The sequence below is a fragment of the Crinia signifera genome, chromosome 19 (genome assembly GCF_055691185.1).
Source record: "Crinia signifera chromosome 19, ASM5569118v1, whole genome shotgun sequence".
Lineage (NCBI taxonomy): Eukaryota > Metazoa > Chordata > Amphibia > Anura > Myobatrachidae > Crinia > Crinia signifera.
In genome coordinates this window covers 67,267,519-67,292,374 of record NC_139226.1, presented here as the reverse complement: position 1 = coordinate 67,292,374, position 24,856 = coordinate 67,267,519, and the positions used below count along the sequence as shown (strand labels likewise).

At 44.7% G+C, this 24,856-nt stretch overlaps 1 protein-coding gene across 2 annotated transcripts in view; it reads left to right on the top strand.

Annotated features, from left to right (window-relative positions):
* The window catches only part of MCAM (melanoma cell adhesion molecule), a 239,002-nt gene that overhangs the window by 58,507 nt on the left and 155,639 nt on the right, over nucleotides 1-24,856 (top strand). For both annotated transcript variants that reach the window (XM_083162728.1, XM_083162727.1), the window contains exon 4: nucleotides 19,415-19,482. In XM_083162728.1, coding sequence (XP_083018854.1) covers nucleotides 19,415-19,482 — 68 coding nt within the window. The remainder of the gene's footprint in view (nucleotides 1-19,414; nucleotides 19,483-24,856) is intronic.

The window sequence follows — 24,856 nt, the reverse complement described above, 5'->3', positions numbered from 1 at the left end:
TTGGCGTCAACAGATATAAAAAAAATTGGCCTGTATGAATCCACTATCAGGGGGTCCTTTCCCGCTTTAGGAATGACATTAATAACAGCCTCAGTCATTGAATGGGATAGCCCACCCTCCAATTCCATCCCCCTAAATGACCGAAGCATATAACCAGCCATATCTTTCCCAAAAAATCTGTACGCCTTCCCTGGTAGACCATCAACCCCTGGGGCTTTGCCCTGAGGCAATGTCCGAAGGGCCTCCTCCACTTCCTCAAGAGAGAAGGGTCCTTCCAACATTTCTTTACTCTCCTCTGGTAATTGTGGCAGTTGGGGCTGACCTAAGAACCTTTGCAGAGCTTGCGTGTCTATTTCTACTTTAGATCTATATACCTCCTTATAATGTTTTACAAAGACTTTAGTTATTTCGGGAGTAGAAGTTACAATCTGTCCGTTATCCGTGTATATTCTAGTTATAGTGCCCGAGGGTGAGTCAGCAGTCGCGAGATAGGATAAAAATTTGCCTGCTTTATCACTATTCAAATAGAGCTGGTGGGAGCTTTTTAAAACTCGGTAGCTAGCCATTATCTGAAGATGCTCAAGCCATTTTTGCTGTTCTTTTAACCATATTTCTTTAGAAACCTCACTTTTATCCCTCAAATACTGCTGTTCAGACCTGATCATCTCAGACTCTAATGTGTTAGCTATTACACGACATTTCCCCCCCCCCCCCGCAATTTCCTTCATAAGGATGCCTCTAAAGAAGGCCTTAAATGTCTCCCACACTACTGTATCGCTGGCAGTGGTAATATTTTGTGTAAAGAACCCGTCAATGTCCCTACCCATTGCTTCCCCTCTTTTAAATCTAGACAACCAGCTTGGGTGGAAGCGCCAATAGGTAAAACCTCTGTCAAGGTTCAAGTCCAGCTGCATGGTTACTGGTGAGTGATCTGAGATACCGCGTGCTGCGTGTTCTATCTTTACCACCTGATTTGATAATTCAGCTGACACCAGAATCATGTCAATCCTTGAGGAGGAATTGTGAGAGGCTGAATAACAAGTAAACTGCTGAACATTAGGGTGTCTCTCTCTCCAAATATCACACCATCCCAGCTGCTTAACAAAGTTGGCTATTCAGCTGTTCTGCCTAACCTTACTCTTGCTCATCTGAAGTCTGTCCAGTTTAGGATTTATGACCGCGTTAAAGTCTCCTAAACAGATAATATGTGCTGCAGGCCTTTCTGCTACAAAGTCAACAGCCTTCCTGAGGACCTCATGGGAAAACGGCGGAGGTATATATATTGCCATTATGCAAAATCTACTTGATGCAATATAGGCATCCAAAAAGACAAATCTCCCCTGTGGGTCAGTTTTACACGATATACATTCGAAACCAATACCTTTCTTAATTATAACCGAAACCCCCCTAGAAGAAGGGGAAAACTGGGAATGGTAAGATTTTTTAATCCAAGGCCTCTTTAACGCAAGAATTTTATCCCCAAATAGGTGTGTCTCTTGCAGACATATAGGGGGAAATTTACTAAAGGAAATTTGTAAAAAATAGGTGTATTTTTATCCAGAAATACACTTATTTTTGACATTTACTATCCCGAAAATACAGGCAATTCGTATTAGTATTAGTATTGATAGCACATCAATACGACTACGAATTGCCATATTTTCGGGATAGTAAATGTCAAAAATAAGTGTATTTCTGGATACAAATACACCTATTGTTTTACAAATTTACTTTAGTAAATTTCCCCCATAATGTCCGCAGCCATATTGCTGCATTGCTTCAACACCAATGACCTCTTTATTTTTTCGTTTTTCCCCCTTACGTTCCATGTTAACACGTTAACCATTGCCAGTTTTCCCTCTTATCTCCTCCTCAGTAGTACAGTGATAGATCTCCAGATTCGGTATCCATTCTGACCATGTTTTGCAGGATTTACAAACAACAAACATTACACAATATACAGATAATACACCAACCCGACCCCCCACCCCCCTCCCTGTATAACCTATCCCTTTAGGCATACCTATAGTATCCCTCCCTAGCTTCCTACTCACTATATTACTCTATCCACTCTTTAGAGGCACTTACAAGCAACCACTAAGCTTGACCTTTTTTAGGGCGTGCTCAGCTCCCCAGAACCTCCATACTACAGGATATCATACTAACTTCTGTCAGTTATTAACTCCATTTTCCTAATATCTCCTGACAGAATACTGTTCTTCCCCTTCCCCCCTCCCCCACCCCCGCCCCCCACCCTGAACCGCTAAATATCTCTTTAACTCATTCACTGTCAATTGCACTTTTTACACATTGCCTTTTTTTTAAAAATTAATTAGCCAGCAGCTGAATGCGGCCCGGGTGAGTTTTATTCAACCAGTCCGCTGCATCTTCAGGTGAAAGAAAGAACTTGGTCTCATTTCCATGCAAAACACGAAGTTTAACAGGGTACATCATAGAATATTTTATATTCAAGTCCCTTAGCCTCTCCTTGACCTCCTTAAATCTCGACCTCTCTTTCTGAATTGTGTACGGGAGATCAGGAAAGAACGATATTTTCTGTCCGTTAAAGCACACATTCTCGCTATATCTAGCAAGCTTCAACAGTTTGTCCCGGTCCTGATAGTGCAGGAGTTTTAACAGCATGGTACGTGGTGGACCACCGGGAATGGGAGGTTTGGAGGGTACACGATGTGCACGTTCTACTGCAAAAAAGGGGGTAAGGGATTCCTTCCCAAATACTTGAACAAACCACTCTTCCATAAACTTTTCAGGGTCTTTCCCCTCCACTCGCTCCTTGAGGCCTATGACCCGCAGATTACTTCTACGTAGCCTCCCCTCCATATCAGTGACCTTGTTCTGTAGATCAGTGATCTTGCCTGTAGCACTATGTAGCTGTTTTTGCATAGGCACCATAATGTCCTCTAGACTTGAAATTCGATTCTCCACTTCTAATACTCTGTCCCGAATCTTTTGGGCATCATCTCTCAACAAAGTAATGTCTGATTGCAGCTTATCAATTTTTCCAGATAGGCGAGTTTCGCAAGTGCTAACTGTGTTCAGTACTTGCTGTAAAGTCACTTCATTCTGTGGCTGTGCCCCACCAGTTTTTACTGGAGTAGTATGTGGAGTGCTAGGGGTTGAGTTACTTGCACTCTGTGTCTGTGCACGTGCAAATTTCTCCAGCCGTGCTGCGGCCGTTGCACTAGTTTTCCCCATCCTGGCGTAGGCGCAAGTAAACAAATACTGCCTGAGCAGAGTCACTAAGTGATACAGTCCACTTTGCAGTGATAATGGAGTATTACCTAAGCTAGGTCTCCCAGTGACGCAGTCCCCTTAGCACGTTGTACCCGCAGGGTGGACCACCTACGTTCAACTGCTCAGCAGATTAAATACTTGATGCAGACAGTCTTTAGTAAATCCCCAGTCAGTGAATAGTGGGAGACACTCTTACCCGTAAAGAAGCCAAGCCCTCCAGTCTGCTGCTGTCTTCTGTCACAGAGAATGCCTCTACTACCTCCAACTGAGGGAGAGGGTGACTTCAATATAGAGTAAGGCTTTCAGCGGTGTTACCATCGGTTTCTGCCAACCTCCTCCCCTCTGGCTTCCACGGCTGGGATCAGCGGGGGTCCACGTGGGAGCTTTCAGTATAGGCAGCCGCCAGCGTCTGTATAGAGCCCGGCATACAATCTCTGCTGCTGGCTCTGGCTGCTGCGGGATTCAGCGGGCACTAGTAGACAGGGATCAAAGTGATCAGAGTGTCTCCCCAGCACACAGCACCCAGCGTCACAGGTGTCAGCGTGGGTGAGAAGCGTGGGTGAGAAGCCGGCAGCACGTCCGACTTTCAGCTGCAGCAGAATCACGGGCTGCGAAGTCACTCGTGCTCGTGCCGGTCAGCGTCCTCCATAAGCGGCAGGGCGGGGGTTAGAGAGCAGCGGGCGAGGGAGAGACGCTGGGGAGCTGAAACTTTCCTCCCCTCACGCACACGCCGCCGTGGCTCCGCCTCTCCCATCTTCTGCCCTGTCTTCTGTATCTGGGCGCCCGATTTTTTGATTGTATGCCTTAACTTAAGGCATACAATCAGATGCAATGGACCCTATTTTTTTCGGAAAAATCGGGTAGATCGCATCGTATGCAACCAAATCGCATGCGATGCGATCGACACGATTTTTACATTGGATTCAATGTTAAATGGTCCCTGAGACCCGATTTACATTGGGTCCGATGTTAAATGCCCCCCAGACCCCGTTTTTTATTGTATACCCACCCTGTTCATACCCCCACTATCCAAGTGGGAATGGAGTTGATTTGATATAGTGTGGCGAGTGCAGCGAGCCACCAATCCTGAAGCGTGGCGAGCGCAGCGAGCCCCGCAATGGGACGTGGAATACCTTTTAAGTAATCCGCGTCCCCTCGCAGGGCCCACTGCGCTCGAACGCTTTGGGCTTGCTGCGCTCGCCACGCTTTATAAAATCAACTCCATGCCCACTTGGATAGTGGGGGTATGAACATGGTGGGTATACAATAAAAATTGGGGTCTGGGGGGCATTTAACATTGGACCCAATGTAAAATCGGGTCTCAGGGACCATTTAACATTGAATCCAATGCGATTTGGTTGCATGAGTTGCGATCGACCTGATTTTTCTGACCCGATCAAAAAATCGGGTGCCCAGATAATACATAAGTACCGAGGGAAGTCCAGGAGCAGAGCAATGTGTCCCTCCTGGAGAGGGTTATGTTGGGAGGTATGGGCACACAGCCGTACTTGCCACTTGCCGCTGTGGCCTCAGTCTCTGGCTTCTGTACTTTTACTGTGCATGCACGGGTCACCTGTTCTGCACTCTGCAAACGACCTGCCCTGCCGGCTAGTGCTTGGCGTTCTTTTGTGAAAGTGGCAGGCCAGCAGCAGCCGGGAGCCAGCAGGAAGTAGGAGCCAGGCCAGAAGGACTGAGAACGAGAGAAGTCCACACCTGTAAACATGACCAGGAGCAGCAAAAGTGGGTCCACCGAGCCCGAAATGTGGCGAGCGCAGCGAGGGGACACGGAATACCTTTTAAGTAATCCGCGTCCCCACGCGGGGCTCGCTGCGCTCGCCACGCTTTGGGATCCGTGGCTTGCTGCGCTTGTCAAATCCATGCCCACTTGGATAGTGGGGGTATGAACAGGATGGGTATACAATAAAAAATGGGATCTGGGGGGCATTTAACATTGGACCCAATGTAAAATCGGGTCTCCGGGACCATTTAACATTGAATCCAATGTAAAAATTGCGTCCGCAACGCATGCGATTTGGTTGCATGAGTTGCGATCGACCCGATTTTTCCGACCCGATCATAAAATCAGGTGCCCAGATAATACATAAGTACCGAGGGAAGTCCAGGAGCAGAGCAATGTGTCCCTCCTGGAGAGGGTTATGTTGGGAGGTATGGGCACACAGCCGTACTTGCCACTTGCCGCTGTGGTCTCAGTCTCTGGCTCCTGTACTTTTACTGTGCATGCACGGGTCACCTGTTCTGCACTCTGCAAACGGCCTGCCCTGCCTGCTCATAGTGCTTGGTGTTCTTTTGTGAAAGTGGCAGGCCAGCAGCAGCCGGGAGCCAGCAGGAAGCAGGAGCCAGGCCAGAAGGACTGAGAACGAGAGAAGTCCACACCAGTGTTCCCTCTAAGCTCGACAAGTATGCGCACAGACATTACAACAGAGCGCACAAAGCAGCAGTGGTCCCTTTTTGCAGTTGTGGACTCAATTAATGTGTGTTTCACCCATTAACTACATTGTGTGCTGTGTTTTGAATGTTTAAATGTTTAATATCATTTTAAAGTAAAGTTAACACAAATGCTGAACGTCATTTTCCAGTTATATATAAGTGACGCACAAAAATTTAAATTTCCTTCCAAAATTGCACATCCAAAATCTTTTGCCGCACACAGCCTTCGTAAAATTAGAGGGAACATTGGTCCACACCTGAAAACATGACCAGGAGCAGCAAAAGGTTAAATGAGTCTCATGCAGAAGAGGGTTGTGTGGATGTAGGATTAGGTGGGGGGGGGGCAAAATATCATTGTACAGGGCCCCAAGATTTTTGTTGCCGTCCCTGGATGTAGTATACACATACAGAGTCCCCTCCCACACACATAGTATACTTATACACAGCCCCTCTACTCACACACACAGTATACTTACAGAAAACTGATATACAGCATCATTAAAGACCAATATAAATGTAACTCACTCTATATTACTTTGGAAATGTGGGTTCCTAGATTGCAATACGTGCCTCCAGCCAAACTATTTTAGTTGTATGATGCTTTAAACTAGGCTGGTTTGGGACAGCCTTCCTGTAATATTAAAGGGTTGCATTGATCTCACATGTATTTGTATACAATTTACTCCTGTTTACCTTCTTCTGTTTTTGGCCTTCACAATAACAACAATATTATGCCAGGCAAATCTTTTTTTTTATTATTATTATTATTATTATTATTATTATTATTATTATTATTATTATTATTATTATATTTATACACTCTTTAACATTTGTATCACAACTGCTTAACTATAGATCACAATAAATGGCCTATACCTTCTTTTTCAAAAAATGAATAACTCTGCAATGGTAATACAGCTTTCACATTGCAGAAATGGGTAATGACACGGTATTCTTAAATGGGACTTTAAAACGGGTCTGAGCCTTGAGACCTTTCACATTGCAGGTGAAAACCGTTTTAAAAATCATTTAATACAGTACCATTCAAACATTCAACCCATTTAACCCCCAAGGGACACGTTTCAAGCCATTGAAATAGAGCTGTTCAAACTGCCAAAAAACAGCTTTAAAACGTGTAGGACTCTGCTTTTTAACCGTGTTGAAATACCGGTTAACTTTAACCGGTAAATCAACTCTGGCACTTTCACATTGCAGCCTTAAACGTTTTAAAATGGAAAAAAAACGGCAATATACCGTTTTAAAAGTGCGATGTGAAAGGGGTATAAATGAGTCACCTGTATGTGGTTAAGTTATCTCCTTTTCTTTTAAATAAGCGTGGATAGGTTAGTGCTGAAACCCACTCTGTTAGTTTAAATACTTAATGAACTAATGCAGCCCACACACGCATCTATTTTAGAACGCGTTTTGTACTTTTAAAGTACAAAACGCATCGTGCGTACAATTATCGGGGTGTATTCGTGCGGCGTGTGCGACGCGATGCTGTGCTATGCGCGTTCCCGGGGGCCGATTTTAGATGTCCAAAAAAGTATGTGCAGCAGGTACTTTTTTGGACATTATCGCATAGCATCGGGCTCAGCATTATACAGGCATACGAGCCGATGCTATACGACGGGGTTTTTTTTGGGGGGGGGGGGGAATAATTACATACAAATTGTTATCAACAACTTTATTGCAGGTTTAAAACATGTGAACTCGAACAAAATAAAGGTCAGAAAAAGCCAGTGAAAAAATGTGCTTAAATCGCACAGCATCGCATCGCAGACAGCAAAATAACCATCACATCGGGTCATGCTTAATTCTGGCAGAAAAATTGTAAAGAACCATTGTACAGCCAAAAACGCATAGCACTGAAATCGGTGCGTGTGTGGGCACCATGACTTTACAATGTTTCTGTTAACAGTTTAGACCTTTCATTTTTGATTCCCTTTTAAGGGTAATTCAATTGGGTACTTGTGAAGTTTCACGGCGCCAGCATGGCGCCGTGCGTCTGAGTCCCCTTGCGGGGCTCGCTTTGCTCGCCCACGCTGCGGGCTCGGTGGCTCGCTACACTCGTCACGCTATTTAAAATCAACTCCATGCCAACATGTATAGTGGAGGTATGAACTATCCATGTTGGAATGGAGTTAAGTTACTTTATTTAAGATAGTTTGTGGCAAGCGTAGAACCCGGAAGTTCTGGCGCCGTGAAACTACACAAGTACCTTCAATTGTAACATCAGAAACTTGTTTCCGGTCCAGTAGCTAGGATGTTTTGGTAACAGTCAGTAGTTACTTTGGTTTCAAATTCATTTGGATAAGGTTAGTCTATATTCCTTTGTTCTCTGCAATTATACCAGTGAAAATATTTTTTGTTGGACACTTTATGTATAGTGTCAATGGAAAACCATCATGGCATTAGGACTAGTCATGTGACCGACAATCCCGATCACGTGGGAGACGCGATGACGCAATTCTTGACGTCACACACACCCGCCGAAGGGAAAGGCGGAAGTATCTCACACTGACCGGGCCGGACACTGGGCCCAATGATTGGCGTTCCCGGACCACGTGACCTGAAGAGATACAGCGATAGGCTAAATATTTCAATAAAGATCAGTCTATGGATACGATCTGTTGGTTAGCTAGAAGAAGCTTTAGCGAAACACGTGTCCTATCCTATAGGATGGATTGTAGACTGTTATGTAGGCTGTAGAAAATGTTTTGTTTGTATATATGACCACCATTATAGACTTAGTCTCTGCTACCAGACCTATTCTGCCAGTCTAAAACAGATAAAAGACCTGTTTATATGCTCAACGCATATAAAGAGCTAATAGAGCGGCACCCTGAGTGACCCACGGCGCTTATAATTCAGTGCAATTTATGCACATCGCCTTACTGGGTACACACCAGCAGAGGCCGCAATTGCTCTCAAGATATTGGAACCTGTATTATTTAGTGACCACTATCAATCCTATGTGCAGAATCTAGGCTCTCAGCCAATAATTAGATACAATCTTAAACTCAATACATTTGTATCTACATAAAGTAAAGTATCAATCTGCAGTGCTGAGCATATATCTAAGCCAACAGACACATTGTGGCACGTTTTAAATAAATCTACAAAACAGGATTCACTAACATCTGTTATCATTTGTCTTGATCATAATGAATACTGGCAGTATTGGTAATAAGTCATTATAGACTGATTGACATCTTCAGCCAACACAAATTGCCCTTTCTGTATATAAGCTCTTATCAAGCACAAACCAAACGACACCCTGAGTGTTTAATAGTGTCTACAACTTAATGTAAGTGTGGCACACCTCCATATTTGGTAACCACCAGCAGAGATTATTATAAAACACTCAGGCGATCTTAATACGTGTCTCTTAAGAACTATCATTTCTCTGTGGGCAATACCCAGGCTTGAAGCCAGAAATTGGTACAAGTTTACACTGTCCCTACACGTATAGAGAAGTACAAGCAGAGTACTAAGTCCTAGTGCAATACAGCACCAAGCCTATTAAGGCAAAATAGAGAAGTACAAGCAGAGCACTAAATCCTAGTGCAATACAGCACCAAGCCTATTAAGGCAAAATTATTTTGGGTCAGGCTAAAAATAGCCCAGAACAAAACCTACAAACACCTCACAATACCCTATGACATATACAGGTATTGGCCGTGCTTAGTGGGAATATACCCAGAGATTTCCACATTTCAGCCACATCCGCCTATATTTTAATCTTTAAAAAACACATCCTTTATTTTCCTTGTATCACTAAGTGTATGTTTACTGTCAAAAATCTTTTAACTCTTATTTCGCTACGACAAGTGGGTGTCTCCGTATCCAAAGTTTAACAATAAAGATAAGAGGAGCCCCCACTTTTTTACATTTAATTCCATGATGGTTTTCCATTGACACTATACATAAAGTGTCCAACAAGAGTGCATCCATTAACAACTTCTTTTCTTCCCCTTCTCCCTATTATTCGTTGTTCATTGATCAAGTTGGCCAGGATAGCACCCCGCGATTATTGCAACATCAATGAGAAGCGGCACATTGCCCGTACATTCAAGGACACAAATTCCATTTGTGTGCAGAATCCCCACAACCCCCCTCTCTGAAATATTTTTTGTACCTGCAAAGTCCATTGGATGATATCTCTTCTACTATTGGTGATAATACTTCAGTCATATTATAGTCATTTTACTTTTAAAATTTCACTGTTGAAAAGTTGTTTTTATTTTTTTTATTTTTTATAATTTTCATAGCTGCACTTCACTCCGCAAACCATTAAATATAATAAAATATGACAATGTCAATACAAGTGCATCTGGATGCATGAGATGAGTGTTTAAATTACTGTACTTCTACTGTCCTAGGCTTGCATATGGCTGTCTGCAGGACAGAAGGCTGTAACTTTGTGCTGACTGTTTCTATCAGGCTGCTGTACAGCTGAGTTACCAACCAGTACACTTAAGGGGTGTACACACGGGGAGATTTTGACTAATGAACAATTTTGACAAGCAATTTTGACTAGGGATGTGCACCGGCCACTTTTTGCGTTATGGGTTCTGATTACCTTCAGGTTTTGGGTTCTAATGGGTTTTACCAAAACACCCCCTAAATGTTTTGGTTTTTTTTTTTTTTTTAAACCATAAAAACTGCTAAAATCGCATCATTTTTTTTTGCTCCCATGCTATTATTAACCTCAATAACATTTATTTCCACTCATTTCCAGTCTATTCTGAACACCACACACCTCACAATATTATTTTAACACCAAAAGGTTGCACCGAGGTAGCTGGATAACTATGCTAAGCCACACAAGTGTGCGGCACAAACACTAGACTGATATGGCACACTTAGCATCACCCCTGGACTGATACGGAACACTTAGCATCACCGCTGGACTGATATGAAACATTTAGCATCACCCCTGGACTAATATAGCACACTTGGCAGCGCCCCATGAATTATACGGCGAACTTGGCTCACCCCTGGAATTATACGGCACAGGGGCGTAGCTACAATAAAGGCAGCCCCCGCAGCTGCTTGGGGGAGCCGCCTGCGGTGGGCGCCCGGCATACTAACTAGTGTGATGAAAGCAGCAGCTGCTGCTGGACGGGACTCAGGAGCTGGGGCTTACATAGAAGGGCAGCAGCAGCAGCAAAGGAAGTCACTTTACTTTCACTTTCCACGCTGCAGTTCTGAGCCCCGCCTCCTCCCTCCAGTCAGTGCTGAGAACAAGCATGTATTCCTGGAGCCAGAACTGCTGCCTCTTCTCTGCCAGGGGACAATTAAGCTGGCCCCTGCAAACACCTGCTGCTGGACTCCCTAGTGCTGCTGCTGGCAGGCCCTCCACCCAGCGCCAGTGGTATGTACAATATTATTAATATCTTGGGATATATGTATGGATGTCATTTTGGGGACATATGGATGTATGTATGCATGAGGGTGCAGTGTATGTATGTATGTATGTATGCATACATGCATAAGGAAGTCAATGTATGTATGCATGCATGCATGCATGCATGAGGTAGGTAGTGTATGGATGGTTGTATGTATGTATGTATGTATGTATGAGGGAGGCAGTGTATGTATGCATTAGGAAGTCAGTGTATGTATGTATGTATGTATGTATGTGGGAGGCAGTGTATGTATGTATCTATGCATAAGGAAGTCAGTGTATGTATGTATGTATGTATGTATGCATGCATGCATGAGGTAGGTAGTGTATGGATGGGTGTATGTATGTATGTATGTATGTATGAGGGAGGCAGTGTATGTATTTATGTATGCATAAGGAAGTCAGTGTATGTATGTATGTATGTATGTATGTATGTATGTATGTATGAGGGTGGCAGTGTATGTATGCATAAGGAAGTCAGTGTATGTATGTATGTATGCATGCATGAGGTAGGTAGTGTATGGATGGTTGTATGTATGTATGTATGTATGTATGAGGGATGCAGTGTATGTATGTACTGCATGTATCTGTATATATCAGGGAGGCAGTGTATGTATGTATGTATGTATGAGGAAGTCAGTGTATGTATGTATGCATGCATGAGGTAGGAAGTGTATGGATGGTTGTATGTATGTATGTATGTATGAGGGATGCAGTGTATGTATGTACTGTATGTATCTGTATGTATCAGGGAGGCAGTGTATCTATGTATGTATGTATGTATGTATGAGGTAGTCCATCTATGCCCGCCCCCCAGTCCTGCGTTCCATCCCAGTGCCTACCCCCACTCCCTGCCCAATATCTGTCCCCACTCTACCTGCCCAGCATCTGCCCCCCTCCTCTCCCTGCCAACCATCCGTACCCCTTCTCCCTGTCCACCATCCGGCCTCTGTCTGCCCACCATCCATCTCCTCTCTCTGCCCACCATCCGTTCCCTCTCTCCCTGTCAACCATCCCTCCCCCCACTCCCTGCAAACCACCCCCTCTCTCTGCCCACCATTCATCCCCCCTCCCTCTTCCCAGCACCTGTTTTCCTCTCTCTGTCCAATGTCTGTCCCCCTCCATCCCCAGCATCTCTCCCCCTCTCTCTGTCCAGCATCTGTACCACCTCCCTGCCCATCACCTGTCCCCCTTTTCCTGCCCGACATCTGTACCACCCTCTCTCTACCCAGGGCAGCCGAGAGGAATGCCGGGCCCCGGTAAAATTTTGGGGGTGTGGCCTAAGTGTGTGTGGTGTGGGCACCTGCCACACTTAGGCCACGCCCCCAAAATGTTTAGAGGAGGGTAAAAGAAAACTGTAATCTCAGACGCAACACACACCTACAGCATGTGCTGTGCTGACAGCAGGCTAAGCATGACCTCTCACGCTGTTAGTGAGACACTCATGCTGAGCCTGTTGTCAGCACAGCACATGCTGTCGAAGTGTTTGCTACTGTTGCTACCTGGGATGGACGGAGGGGGAGGGGTCGAACCAGGGCCCCTGCAGGGGCCCCTTCAGCAAGCCTGGGCCCGGGTAATTAGTACCTGCTCCCCCCCTCTCTCGGCTCCTCTGTCTCTACCCAGCATCTGCCCCATGCGCACTCCTCAGCATCTATCTCCCCTCTCCCCACATCTGTCTCCCTCTCTCTGCCCAGCATATACCCATCTGCCCCTCCCCCCTCCACAGCATCTGTCCCCAGCTAGAACTGTATCCCATGCACCCGGAATGATGAAAATGAATTTGTGGCTCCTGGAAACAGTATTTCCTTGGAGTCCACAACCCGTTTTATTAGACCATACACACTTTTCTAGGAACCTGCACGAAACTGCCCCTCCCCCCCCCCATTTATTTATTGTAGTGCCCCCACTGTAATTTTTTCTGGATCCCTGTGTGTATAATATATATATATATATATATATATATAATAGTTAGTGGGGGGGCGCCACAACTTTTTTGGCTTGGGGGAGCAAAATTTATAGTTACGCCACTGATACAGCACACATGCGGGCACCTTTGGACTGATACAGGACACATGGGGGCACCCATGGAATTACGCCGCACACATGCAGGCACCCCTGGACTGATACAACACACTTAGCATCACCCCTGGACTGATACAGCACACTTAGCATCACCCCTGGACTGATACTGAACACTTAAGATCACCCTTAGACTGATACGGAACACTTAGCATCACCCCTGGACTAATACAGCACACTTGGCAGCACCCCATGAATTATACGGCAGACTTGGCTCACCCCTTGAATCATATGACGGCAGTATGGATGGTGTAATGGTTAGCAATACTGCCTCACAGCACTGAGGTCATGAGTTCAATACCCACCATGGCCCTAACTGTGCGGAGCTTGTATATTCTCCCCATTGCGTGAGTTTCCTCTGGGTACTCCGGTTTCCTCCCACAATCCAAAAATATACGGGTAGGTTAATTGGCTCCCAAAAAAATTAACCCTAGAATGTCTGTGTGTGCATGTACATGTAGTAGGGAATATAGATTGAAAGCTCCACTGGGGCAGGGACTGATGTGAATGGTCAAATATTCTCTGTAAAGCGCTGCAGAATCTGTGTGCTTTACAGATAAGAAACTGCTAATAAATAATATGACACACTTTGCTCACCCCAGGAATTATGAGCCATACATGCGGGCACTCCTGACCTGATACAGCACACATGGAATAATACGGCACAGATGGCGGCACCCCTGGACTGATACGGCACACGCCATAGCAGACATGGAATTATATGGCAGACATGGCAACATTCCTGCAGTAAAAAAAAGAAAAACTTTTATTCTTTTAATTAAAAAAAAGAGCAGCACACCTGGAATTATACGACAGACTTAGCAACACCCCTTGAATTATACGGCACTCTTGGCTCACCCCTGGACTGATACCGCACATTTACAGTAATAGCCCTTGCAGTAAAAATAAAAAAAATAAACATTTTTTTTCTTTTCAGTAAAAAAAGGGCAGCTCCCCTGGAATCCAGGGGCACCCCTGGCCTGATATGGGACACATAGGGGCACTTATATAATTATACAGCACACATGGGGGCACCCCTGGACTGATATAGCACTACTAGGCACCAGCAGACAGGTAGTATATATAGAGAATGAGATACGGCAGTACTAGGCACCAGACAGGTAGATACGGCAGTACTAGGCACCAGGCAGGTGGATACGGCAGTACTAGGCACCAGACATGTAGATATGGCAGTACTAGGCACCAGACAGGTAGATACAGCAGTACTAGGAACCAGCAGGGCCGGATTTGTGCCTAGGCCCGTTAGGCACCTGCCTCAGGGCGGCACCAATTAAGGGCGGCAGGCAGGCTGACATTCTGTTAAATAGCAGCATGGCACAGCGGGTGAGCAGCAGCGAGTGACAAGAGCCACCGCCGAGACATGAATTATCATGTCGGCGGCAGCGCCGCTCGTCACCCGCCACTGCCCACCCACTCTGCCATGCACATTACATCAACGCTTAGTGGCTGGGTCCGATGGTCCCCCTGCGCGTCCGGAAATGGCTCAGGCTCACTGCTGCCGGCGCCCGCCCATTGGCTACTCTACACACACACACACACAGTCTATTGGCTGCTGTGTATCCAGCTGAGCTGAGCGGCCCGCACGCAGATCCTCCCTGCGGCTGAGGCTCAGTTTGTCACAGTGTGAGAGAGACTGACGGAGACACTGTGCTAATCACTGTACTAATAAGTGCCTCCCACCGTACAGTGAGCAGTCCAGAGTGCTTAAAAAATATTGAGGTGGGCTACACTCAGTTAAATTTTTTATGAAATATATAAATTACAATGTATATACATATATGATTACATTAAATTAGGGGGGGGGGGGCACAAAAATGTTGTGCCTAGGGGCGGCCTGACCCCTAAATTCGCCCCTGGGAACCAGACAGGTAGATACGGCAGTACTAGGCACCAGACATGTAGATACAGCAGTACTAGGCACCAGACAGGTAGGTACAGCAGTACTAGGTGAGTTGCTTATTTAGATCATCAAATAGGGTATAGGTGTGTTGGTGGCATTAATCATTTGCCCATGATGGTGTGTTGTACACACCAAAATAGCTGTCGGTGACTTTCATATGTTGGAGAGATGGACCACTGTACTCCTGTTAGATAAATACTTTTTGTCTGCTTTATATGGAACCATGGTCTCGCTATTTTTGCTGCTAACTTATTCACTTTTTTTTGCACATTAATATACAAATAAAACCAATATCAGCGCTAAAAAACCTCTAAACAATTGGATTACTTGTAAAGGTAATATTTCATTTATTATGCTTCTTCTTTAGAATAGCAGTGCATAAAGAGTTAAAATAAATACAAACATTAAACATACACAGGGCTGGTGTAATAGGTTTCTCAGCAAAACATCAATCTACTGAGCCCCCCTAATAAAAAAACAATACTGCCACCAATACTCACTTTCCAGCCCCACAAGTGAAAGTGTGGAAGGGACATCTTAAACATTCCTCAGTCGCCACCTGAATCAGGTACTGTACAACAGAGCTATCATAGACATCTATACTTTTGTGATAGGTAGGCCCCCCAGAACCCTGCACCCTAGACAGCTGCCTAAAGCTGCCTAATGGTAGAGCTGGCCCTGGGCATGCATAACCAATAGGTTTAAAAAAATGCTTAAATGAAACTCACAGCAACAAAAACACACAATGGGGGTTATTCTGGTTTATTCTACCTGGCGAATGTCCACCCATCCGCCCCCTCTCGCAGTGCGGGTTTCCCGCACAGGCTGCAAATGGGTGTTTAGCATAAACATCCATTCGTATGCCACGGGTTACCTCCCACATCTTTCGGTGGTCGCCAACCATCGAAAGATGTGGAAAGTACACGCATATAAAAGTGACTACCATATGTGTGCATGCTGGGACGGATATGGGCGGGGAGCTGACATCCGGTGATGTCAGCTGCCAGCTCCTCCGCACCTGCCTCATTACCATGAGAACGCACTTTCTCATGGGAAAGCCCATGTAACGCTGAGCATTCCCATATGGTTAATGAGCAGCACGGTGTGTAGGGTGCATGCACCCGGCGAACTGAAAGTTTGTTGTGGGTGCACGCACCATACATCTGCACAGGCGCAGACGCACAACATCGGTTCTCTGTGCAAATGCATGGAGGACTGAATGAACGAGAATAACCCCCACTGTCCGTTCCTATTAATGCCTGGTATAGTGTGAACCATCTCAGGGTATTATAGTTACCATCTGCCTTAATGGATACAGGGCTCAAAGTTCTTGGCAGGTTATTTAGAGTATATGTCCCATATAGAGATGGAAATGAAGAGTCTTTTTTGTAATCCAATATGCAATGAAACCACTGGTCGCGGGCTTGAGTGTACAGCTGGATGTATGGTCCATCCAGGCTGGTCTGGGCAGTGAGTATGGGGTGTGGAATGCTGCAACTAGTAGTTCCCCTGACGCAAGTTTTTTTAGCGCTGATATATGTTTTATTTGTATATTTCTGTCTGAGGTATACATTATGACTGCCTTGAGGAAGGTCCTTTACGGACCGAAACATCAGCAGGTCTTCTGTATTTACCCTTTGAATAAACCTTGGACCCTTTGGTTTTGAACACTTCTACAAAGTCTGGTGAGTGCTAGGGGATTTATTCTGTGTGTGTGTGTGTGTGTGTGTGTGTGTGAAAAAGATCTAGTTTAACTCTCTGCCAGCAGATGGCAGTGTTTCTGGTGATGTCACTTGCCCGCCTCAAGCACCGGCGTCATCGGCACCTCACCATGAGAATGCCCAGCATTTTCATGGGAGCACCCAAAAAACGCTGGGCATTTCCATATGATAATGGCTGCCCCGCCGCCCAATACCCCCCCCCCCTGCCCTCCGTTCGCAAGGCTTGGTGCATGCACCAAGTGAACAGTTTGTTTGCAATGTATTCACGCACCCAGCGCATACACATGCACAGAAATATGCATATGCAAAAAAAAAACATTGCACCATGCAAACGCACGCGGCCTTGCGAACGAACCAGAATAAGGTCCCATATGTGTATAAGCAGGGCCGTCGACAGGGGGGGTCTCGGTGTACTTGAGAGACAGGGGGGGTGAATGCGTGCCCACTGCCCACCAATGTTTATATATTTATACACCCACTGCCCACCAATGTATAGATTTTTATATATCCACTGCCCACCAATGTATATATTTTTATATGCCCACTGCCCACCAATGTATAGATTTTTATATGCCCACAGCCCACCAATGTATATATTTTTATATGCCCACTGCCCACCAATGTATAGATTTTTATATGCCTACAGCCCACCAATGTATATATTTTTTATACATCCACTGAACACCACTGTATATATTTTATATATCCACTGCCCACCAATGTATGCCCACTGATGTATATATATTTATATGCCCACTGTCCACCGATATTTATATATTTATATGCCCACTGCTACCAATGCATATTTAAACACCACTGCCCACCTATGTTTGCAATCAATCAATAGCACTGGATAAGGTGCCACTCCCGGGAATTCAAAAAAGGAGAAAGACAATCACAACTGTTTTACGACGTTTCAATTGCTTTTATGCAATTTTCATCAGGTATAACATTTAACAAACAACACTTACATGTCTTTATACCCCATCGTGTAGCTCCGGTGATCGCAGCACCCGACCCCCTTCGGGGTCTGACGTGTTGCGTCATGCATCGCAACGCAATGATGCATGAAGTTGCTTGCCGCGGCTCTGGCATCGTCAGCCGATATGTTGCTGGGCAACAGAAGTGCAGCTGGACGCTGGGTGAAGCGCTATTAAGCTTGTGTGTTGCTACGCAACCACTTGCACCACTCTGTGCTAGAATAACTAAGAACAAAGCTGCTTATAAGATTCAGGGCTATAACTAGCCACTTGTAATAATAAGGACAGCAGCGCTGTTAAACACCAGTATCTGATGTGGTTAAGGGTGCCAGGAACCAGACTACAGCAGGGTCAAGGCTCTTGTTCTATGAATAAAACTAGACAATATTTTGTGAAAAACACATTACATGATGCATACATAGTACGGAGAGAATAAACAAACTCCACACAGTTGGGCCATGGTGGGAATCGAACACATGACCTTAGTGCTGTGAGGCAGTAATGCTAACCATTATACCATCCATACTGGTAAGACACATATAGACCCCTGGTGGCACTGCAGCGGTTAATCATAGAAGACAGTGTTTAGAGACTCACACTGGCTGCAATCACAAACTGGAGATGTGATGATGTTGGGCACTGGGCCAGGCCTGGACGCTGGAGCAGGATGCAGGTGAACTATAACACTTGCTGGCTGCGTGGCATCCCTGCTCCACTTCTCCGAGCACATGCTGTGGCAGCTGGCGGAGGCGGACCACACAATGGTGTCACTGTGAGCACTGAGCCGCCTGTGTCACCATGTCACTTGGGGGTGTGCCGCGGCGAGTACTGTACACCAAAAAAGTATGTAAAAACCGTCGCCCAGCAGCGTCGCCCAGCAAAGCTGCCGCCTCTAGGCATAGGCTGCCGCCCTAGGCAGTTGCCTAGCATGCCTATGCCTAGGGCCGGCCCTGGCATCGTGTGTACATACATTTACATTGCTGATTTCATTAGAATTCAAGGCATTAGACTTGTGGAGTTTATATAATCACCCTGTGTTTATTTGGGTTTCCTTTAGGAAGTCTAATTTCCTTTCACAGTACAAAAACACAAGATATGTAGCTTATAAATTCTACTTGGACAAGTATCAATGCATAAATAATACAGATCTAGCCCCTCTCTTTCAATCTCAGTGCTTGCCAGAACCTCCCCGCTGGTGAGCGCTGGCGGAGAGGGGCTCCATCAGATTGGGACGCGCGTGCATCTCACATACACTCACGTCCCAGTCACTCGGCAGCTGGGCGGCGTGACCCTGCCCATCTTCACTTCAGGGAGAGGGGCAGGGTTAGGGACCAGTAGTGGAGACCAGCGATGGCGGCAGGGGAGGCATCGGGGAGCTCCATCGGAACAGGGCGCGAGTGTCTCGTGCACGCCCGCCCCCTTCTGACAGCTGGCGACAGCTGGCGATGGAATCGCCAGCCCCTGCAAGGAAGAGGTGGTGCTCAATCTGTATATCTGTGTAATGATATATGTAGTGTAAACACAAGAGGTGCAAGTATATACTGCATGTAGGGTAAATACAGAGTACATGTACCATTCTGCTCTTTTCTCTTTTTAGAGGCTCCAGGAGAACCAGAAATTGAAATGACAGGGAATGGAATATCAGAGACAGAAGAAGCTGTTCAAGTAAGCATGAAAATAAATATTGTATTTTATAACAACAACAATCAGCAAATTAATGAAAAGTGGCAAGACAATAGACCAGATGTACTAAGCTTGAAAAGTGATAAAATGGAGTGTGATCAATCAATAATCAGCTCGAAACTGCCATGTCACAGGCTATGGGCGAGATGCCCTAAACTTCAAATGTGATAAAATGGAGCGTGATAAACAACCAATCACCTCCTACCTGACATGTCACAGACTGTGTTTGAAAAGTGTCAGACAGGAGCTGATTGACTGGTTGTGTACTATTCATTTTATCACTTTTGATCCATGTTGGCATGAAATTGATTTTAGATAGCGTGGCGAGCATAGCGAGCCACCGAGCCCGCAGCGTGGGCGAGTGAAGCTGGCGCCGTGAAACTACACAAGTACCGATACTCCAGAGGGAGAAGAGACTATAGAAAGATAGATGGATAGAGACAGGCAGAAACTGAGAGAGAAGGTAGATAGATAGGATCGCAGCTCCTGAAGTTCCTGAACATGACATTTGGAATCTCTCCCCCATGCTGTGTGCTACTGCCTCTGAGCTGCTGTTGCTTGCCATCTTCCTCTCTTCCTCAGTCAGCTCAGCTTTCAATTTTTCCTCAAATCAGAGGACACTGGGCCAGATGCACTAAGCTTCAAAAGTGATAAAATGGAGAGTGATGAACAACCAACCAATCAGCTCCTGCTGACATATTTCAAACCCAGCCGGTGACATGGCAGGTAGGAGCTGTTTGGTTGGCTGTTTATCACTCTCCAATGTATCACTTTTTGAAGCTTAGTGCATCTGGCCCAAAGGGAGAGGTACTGTAGTGAGCAGTGACTGTCACTGGCTGACAACAGCAACTCTTGTGTACGGTGGTCTGGCAAGCTTAGAGATCCATCCTTTCATCGGAGAAGTGGAGTCTCTCTGCCGGACAGCACTGGTCAGGGGGGTTTCTGGGTACTCAAAAAACCCACCCTGCATGCGCTACTGGATAGATGGTGATGTAGCTAGTGAATAATGTAACTAATGAGTTACAGAGATAGTGGATGGCAGAGATACAGTAGTTGGTGATGTTGTAAGTAAGTAATATAGCTAGTGAGTGACAGAGATAGGGGGTGAATTAGCTAGTGTTAGACAGATAGTGGGTGATGGAGGCAGTGAATGATAGAGACAGTGGATAATGAGACGCAAGGTGATGTAGCTGGTGAGTAACGGAGATACTGTGTGACAGAGATACTGGGTGACAGAGATACAGTATAGTGGATAAATGAGAGATAGTGGGCGACATGTAGATAGTGGATAGTGCCCTATGATATTGCAGATGAAACATAGAAACATAGAATTTGACGGCAGATAAGAACCACTTGGCCCATCTAGTCTGCCCCTTTTTTAAACATGTTACCTCAACCCATATTTGATCCTTATTTTTTTTGTAAGGATATCAATATGCCTACCCCAAGCATGTTTAAATTTTACTACAGTATTTGCCTCTACCACCTCTGATGGGAGGCTATTCCACTTATCTACTACTCTTTCTGTGAAGTAATTCTTCCTCAAATTTCCCCTGAATCTTCCTCTCTCTAGTTTCAGTGCATGTCCTCTTGTTCTGCTGCTCCTCATCCTGTGAAGAATTTCTCCCCCCTGTACCTTGTTAAAGCCCTTGATATATTTGAAAGTTTCTATCATGTCCCCCCTTTCCCTTCTCTGCTCTAAAGTATACATATTAAGATCTTTTAGTCTTTCCTGGTACGTTTTGTGATGTAGGCCATGCACCATTTTAGTTGCCCTTCTTTGTACAGTCTTTAATGTATTTATATCCTTCTGGAGATATGGCCTCCAGAACTGAACACAATACTCTAGGTGAGGTCGTACCAATGACCTATACAGTGGCATTATTACTTCTTTCTTTCTACTGCTGATACCTCTCCCTATGCAACCAAGCATCTGACTTGCCTTCTTCATTGCTTTGCTACATTGCCTACCTGCCTTTAAGTCCAATGAAATAGTGACACCTATATCCCTCTCTTCCTCAGTTGTTTCCATTATAGTGTCATTTATACTATATTTAGTCTTTGGATTTTTGAGACCCAAGTGCATGATTTTGCATTTTTTGGCATTAAACTGTAGTTGCTATGCTCTTGACCATTCCTCTAATCTACCTAGATCATCAATCATTTGTTTTACCCCTCCTGGTGTGTCTACACTGTTGCATACATTTGTGTCATCTGGAAAAAAGGCACATTTTACCCTCAATTCCATTTGCAATATCACCAATAAAGATATTAAAAAGCACTGGTCCAAGTACAGATCCCTGGGGTACCCCACTTTAAACTTTCCCTTCTTTGACTGTACTCCGTTTAATACAACTCTCTGTTTTCTGTCCTGCAACCACGCTCTTATCCATTCAACTATCTTAAAATCTTAAAAACTGTTTATATAACAGTCTGCGATGTGGGAAAGTGTCAAAAGCCTTAGTAAAGTCTAGATAAGCTACATCTACAGCCCCACCTTGATCTATTACTTTAGTCACCCAGTCAAAGAAGTGAATAAGATTTGTTTGACATGAAACCCATGCTGTTTCGGATCCTGTAAATTGCTGGTTTTGAGATATTCTACAACTCTTTGTTTAAAGAGTGTTTCCATCAATTTCCCTACTACTGATGTAAGGCTCACTGGTCGATAGTTGCTTACTTCTTCCTTTCTTCCACTTTTGTGCAGTGGGACTACATTAGCTGTTTTCCCAGTCCTCTGGGATTACTCCAGTAGCTAGTGACTGGTTGAATAATTCTGTTATTGGTTTTACCAGCTCCCCTTTAAGCTATTTTAGTATCCTTGGATGTATCTCATCTGGCCCCATTGATTTATCTACAGTACTTTCAGTTTTGAGAGTTCTGTGAGAACTTTCTCCTCTGTAAATGTACTTGTTTCTCCCTCAGTTTTCTGACTATACTTGCAACTTAACTGTGGCCCCTCCCCCTCTCTTTCAGCAGTGAATACTGAGCAGAAAAAACTATTAATATTATCTGCTATTACATTGTCACCCTCAAGAAAACTTCCACTCTCTGGGGGTTATTCTAGTCCATTCTTTCTGACAAAATCCTTCTTAGATGGACAAAACCATGTGCACTGCGGGTGGGGCAGATGTAACTTGCTTTCACAATACTTGCTACATCTCAATGCCTGATGGGTGATGTATTTCATGCTTTGATCTAATTGAGCTTGAAGATTTGTCTGCATTAAATATGCACTAAATAATTCATTTGGACATTACAAGTGCACCGCCGCCCCTATTGTTGTGGTCAATTACCACTTATTTGCTGGAAAAGAACTTTCAATTATTGCTACATTTGTGTTACGTGTTGTGTGTCTTGTGGTGTTTTTGGTACATTTTGTTACCATGGATTTTGATGCCAATGATCTTATGGGAACCAAAAGGTTCTTGGATAAAGATGTAAATAAGATCCTTTTTTCTGACACTAAGGAACTGGCTTTTGATGTGGATAGCCCCCTGGAGGTACATACTGACCTACTCAGATTGCGCAAGAGATTAGTAGAACTAGAGCTCCACGGTTTAACCTTGTCGCAATACCACAAGGAGGGCCTCATACCGAGGGGCTTCCGCATCAGAAACCAGCCAACCATTGGTCGCACCAATAAAGATTTTTGTAAAAATTGGTGTGCGATATTAAACCAATGTAGTTTTGATTTAATTGTTTTGGTTGTCCAACAGGTCAAATGTGACATTGAAATTGTGAAAAGGGAGATATTGCTATGTGAAAAAGAGGGTGTTGGAACTTTGAAATCTGACACCTCAACCGATTGGTTGACCAAATTGGATGAGACAATTGCTAGTTTTAAATCAGATCTATTAGCCTTCAAAAAGGGAAAGTACAAGAAGGTGAAGGAGGATTATCGTGAGTTATGTGTCTACCTCTGGCTTACTGGACGCCCTTGGCGTGAGCAGTATACAGCTAGCAGAAGGCGTAGAGAAGTAAATTTCACTGATTTAGAGTCACAAACTTCACACAGTGACTCTGATCATTCTAGTAAAAGTGCTTTTTTAGGAAACAGAGCGAGCAGTCGCAACAGGTCAAAAAAAGACGCAAAGGATGCAGGAGAGGGGGCATCAGGCATAAGTTCTCAAAAGGGAAGAGGAAAGAGGGGGGAACAGAAATAATGGTATTTAATCTTTCATTTTACAATCCCACAGAAGCGGAGATGGCTGTTCTGAACAGAGGCTTGTCCTTTGTTCAGACACACAAGCAGAAGCCATTTGAATGTGAAACCGAATTATTTCGATTTCATAGAAAGTTCAGATTGAAAGATTATTTTCTCAGACAGCCTAAAAGTACCCCTGATGTAAAATCTTCACCTTTTCGTGTAAAGAGTGATTTTGACCCCTCCTCCCCTAATGCATCAATTGACACATTCATGCGGCTGGTCAAACAGGATGTTTTGCCCATCATTAAAAAACCTGTTAGATATTACTCTAATTTATCACAGGGTGAGCAGCGGGCGATTAAATCCCTGCGGGACAATCCGGGCATTATCATCCGCCCCGCCGATAAAGGCGGGGGGGGTGGTAGTGCTTGATAGGGAATACTACATTCAGGAAATCAGAGGACAATTGAGTGACTCTAATTGTTACTCTAAACTCACTTATGATCCCACTCAGAAATACAAGAGTGAATATGACTCAGTGATCAAAATGGGTCTTATGAATAATTGGATCGATGAGTCTACTAGTGATTTCCTGGTGCAGGAGTTCCCTATCATCCCTTTACTATACTGTTTGCCTAAGGTGCACAAGTCATTGGTCTCCCCTCCTGGGAGGCCAATCATTTCCTCCATTGGTTCTATCAGCCAGCCGGTTTCGCAGTATATTGATTTTTTCCTGCAGCCGGTGGTGCAAGAGAGTCCGTACTTTCTACGTGACACAACTGATTTTTTGAATAAACTCGGCAAATTTGGTCAACCAATCGAAGGGTGTATGCTGGTGACACTAGATGTCGCCAGCTTATACACCAACATTGCACATGATGAAGGTATTGGAGCGGTGCGAGAGTGTATCAGTGCCAGTCCACTATATAAAGGTCCTCCTGTTGATTTTTTGTTGTTATTACTGGAATTAGTTTTGAACAAGAATTATTTTCTGTTCGATAACGTTTTTTTTTACAGCGCCGTGGTACTGCGATGGGGTCAAACATGGCCCCATCATATGCCAATTTATTTATGTTCCAGTACGAAAAACAACATATTCTTTCAAATCCCATTTTTTCCAGGTTCATCAAGTGTTACGTAAGGTACATTGATGACCTGTTCTTTATATGGAATGGCACTGAGACTCTTCTCAATGAATTTGTAGTA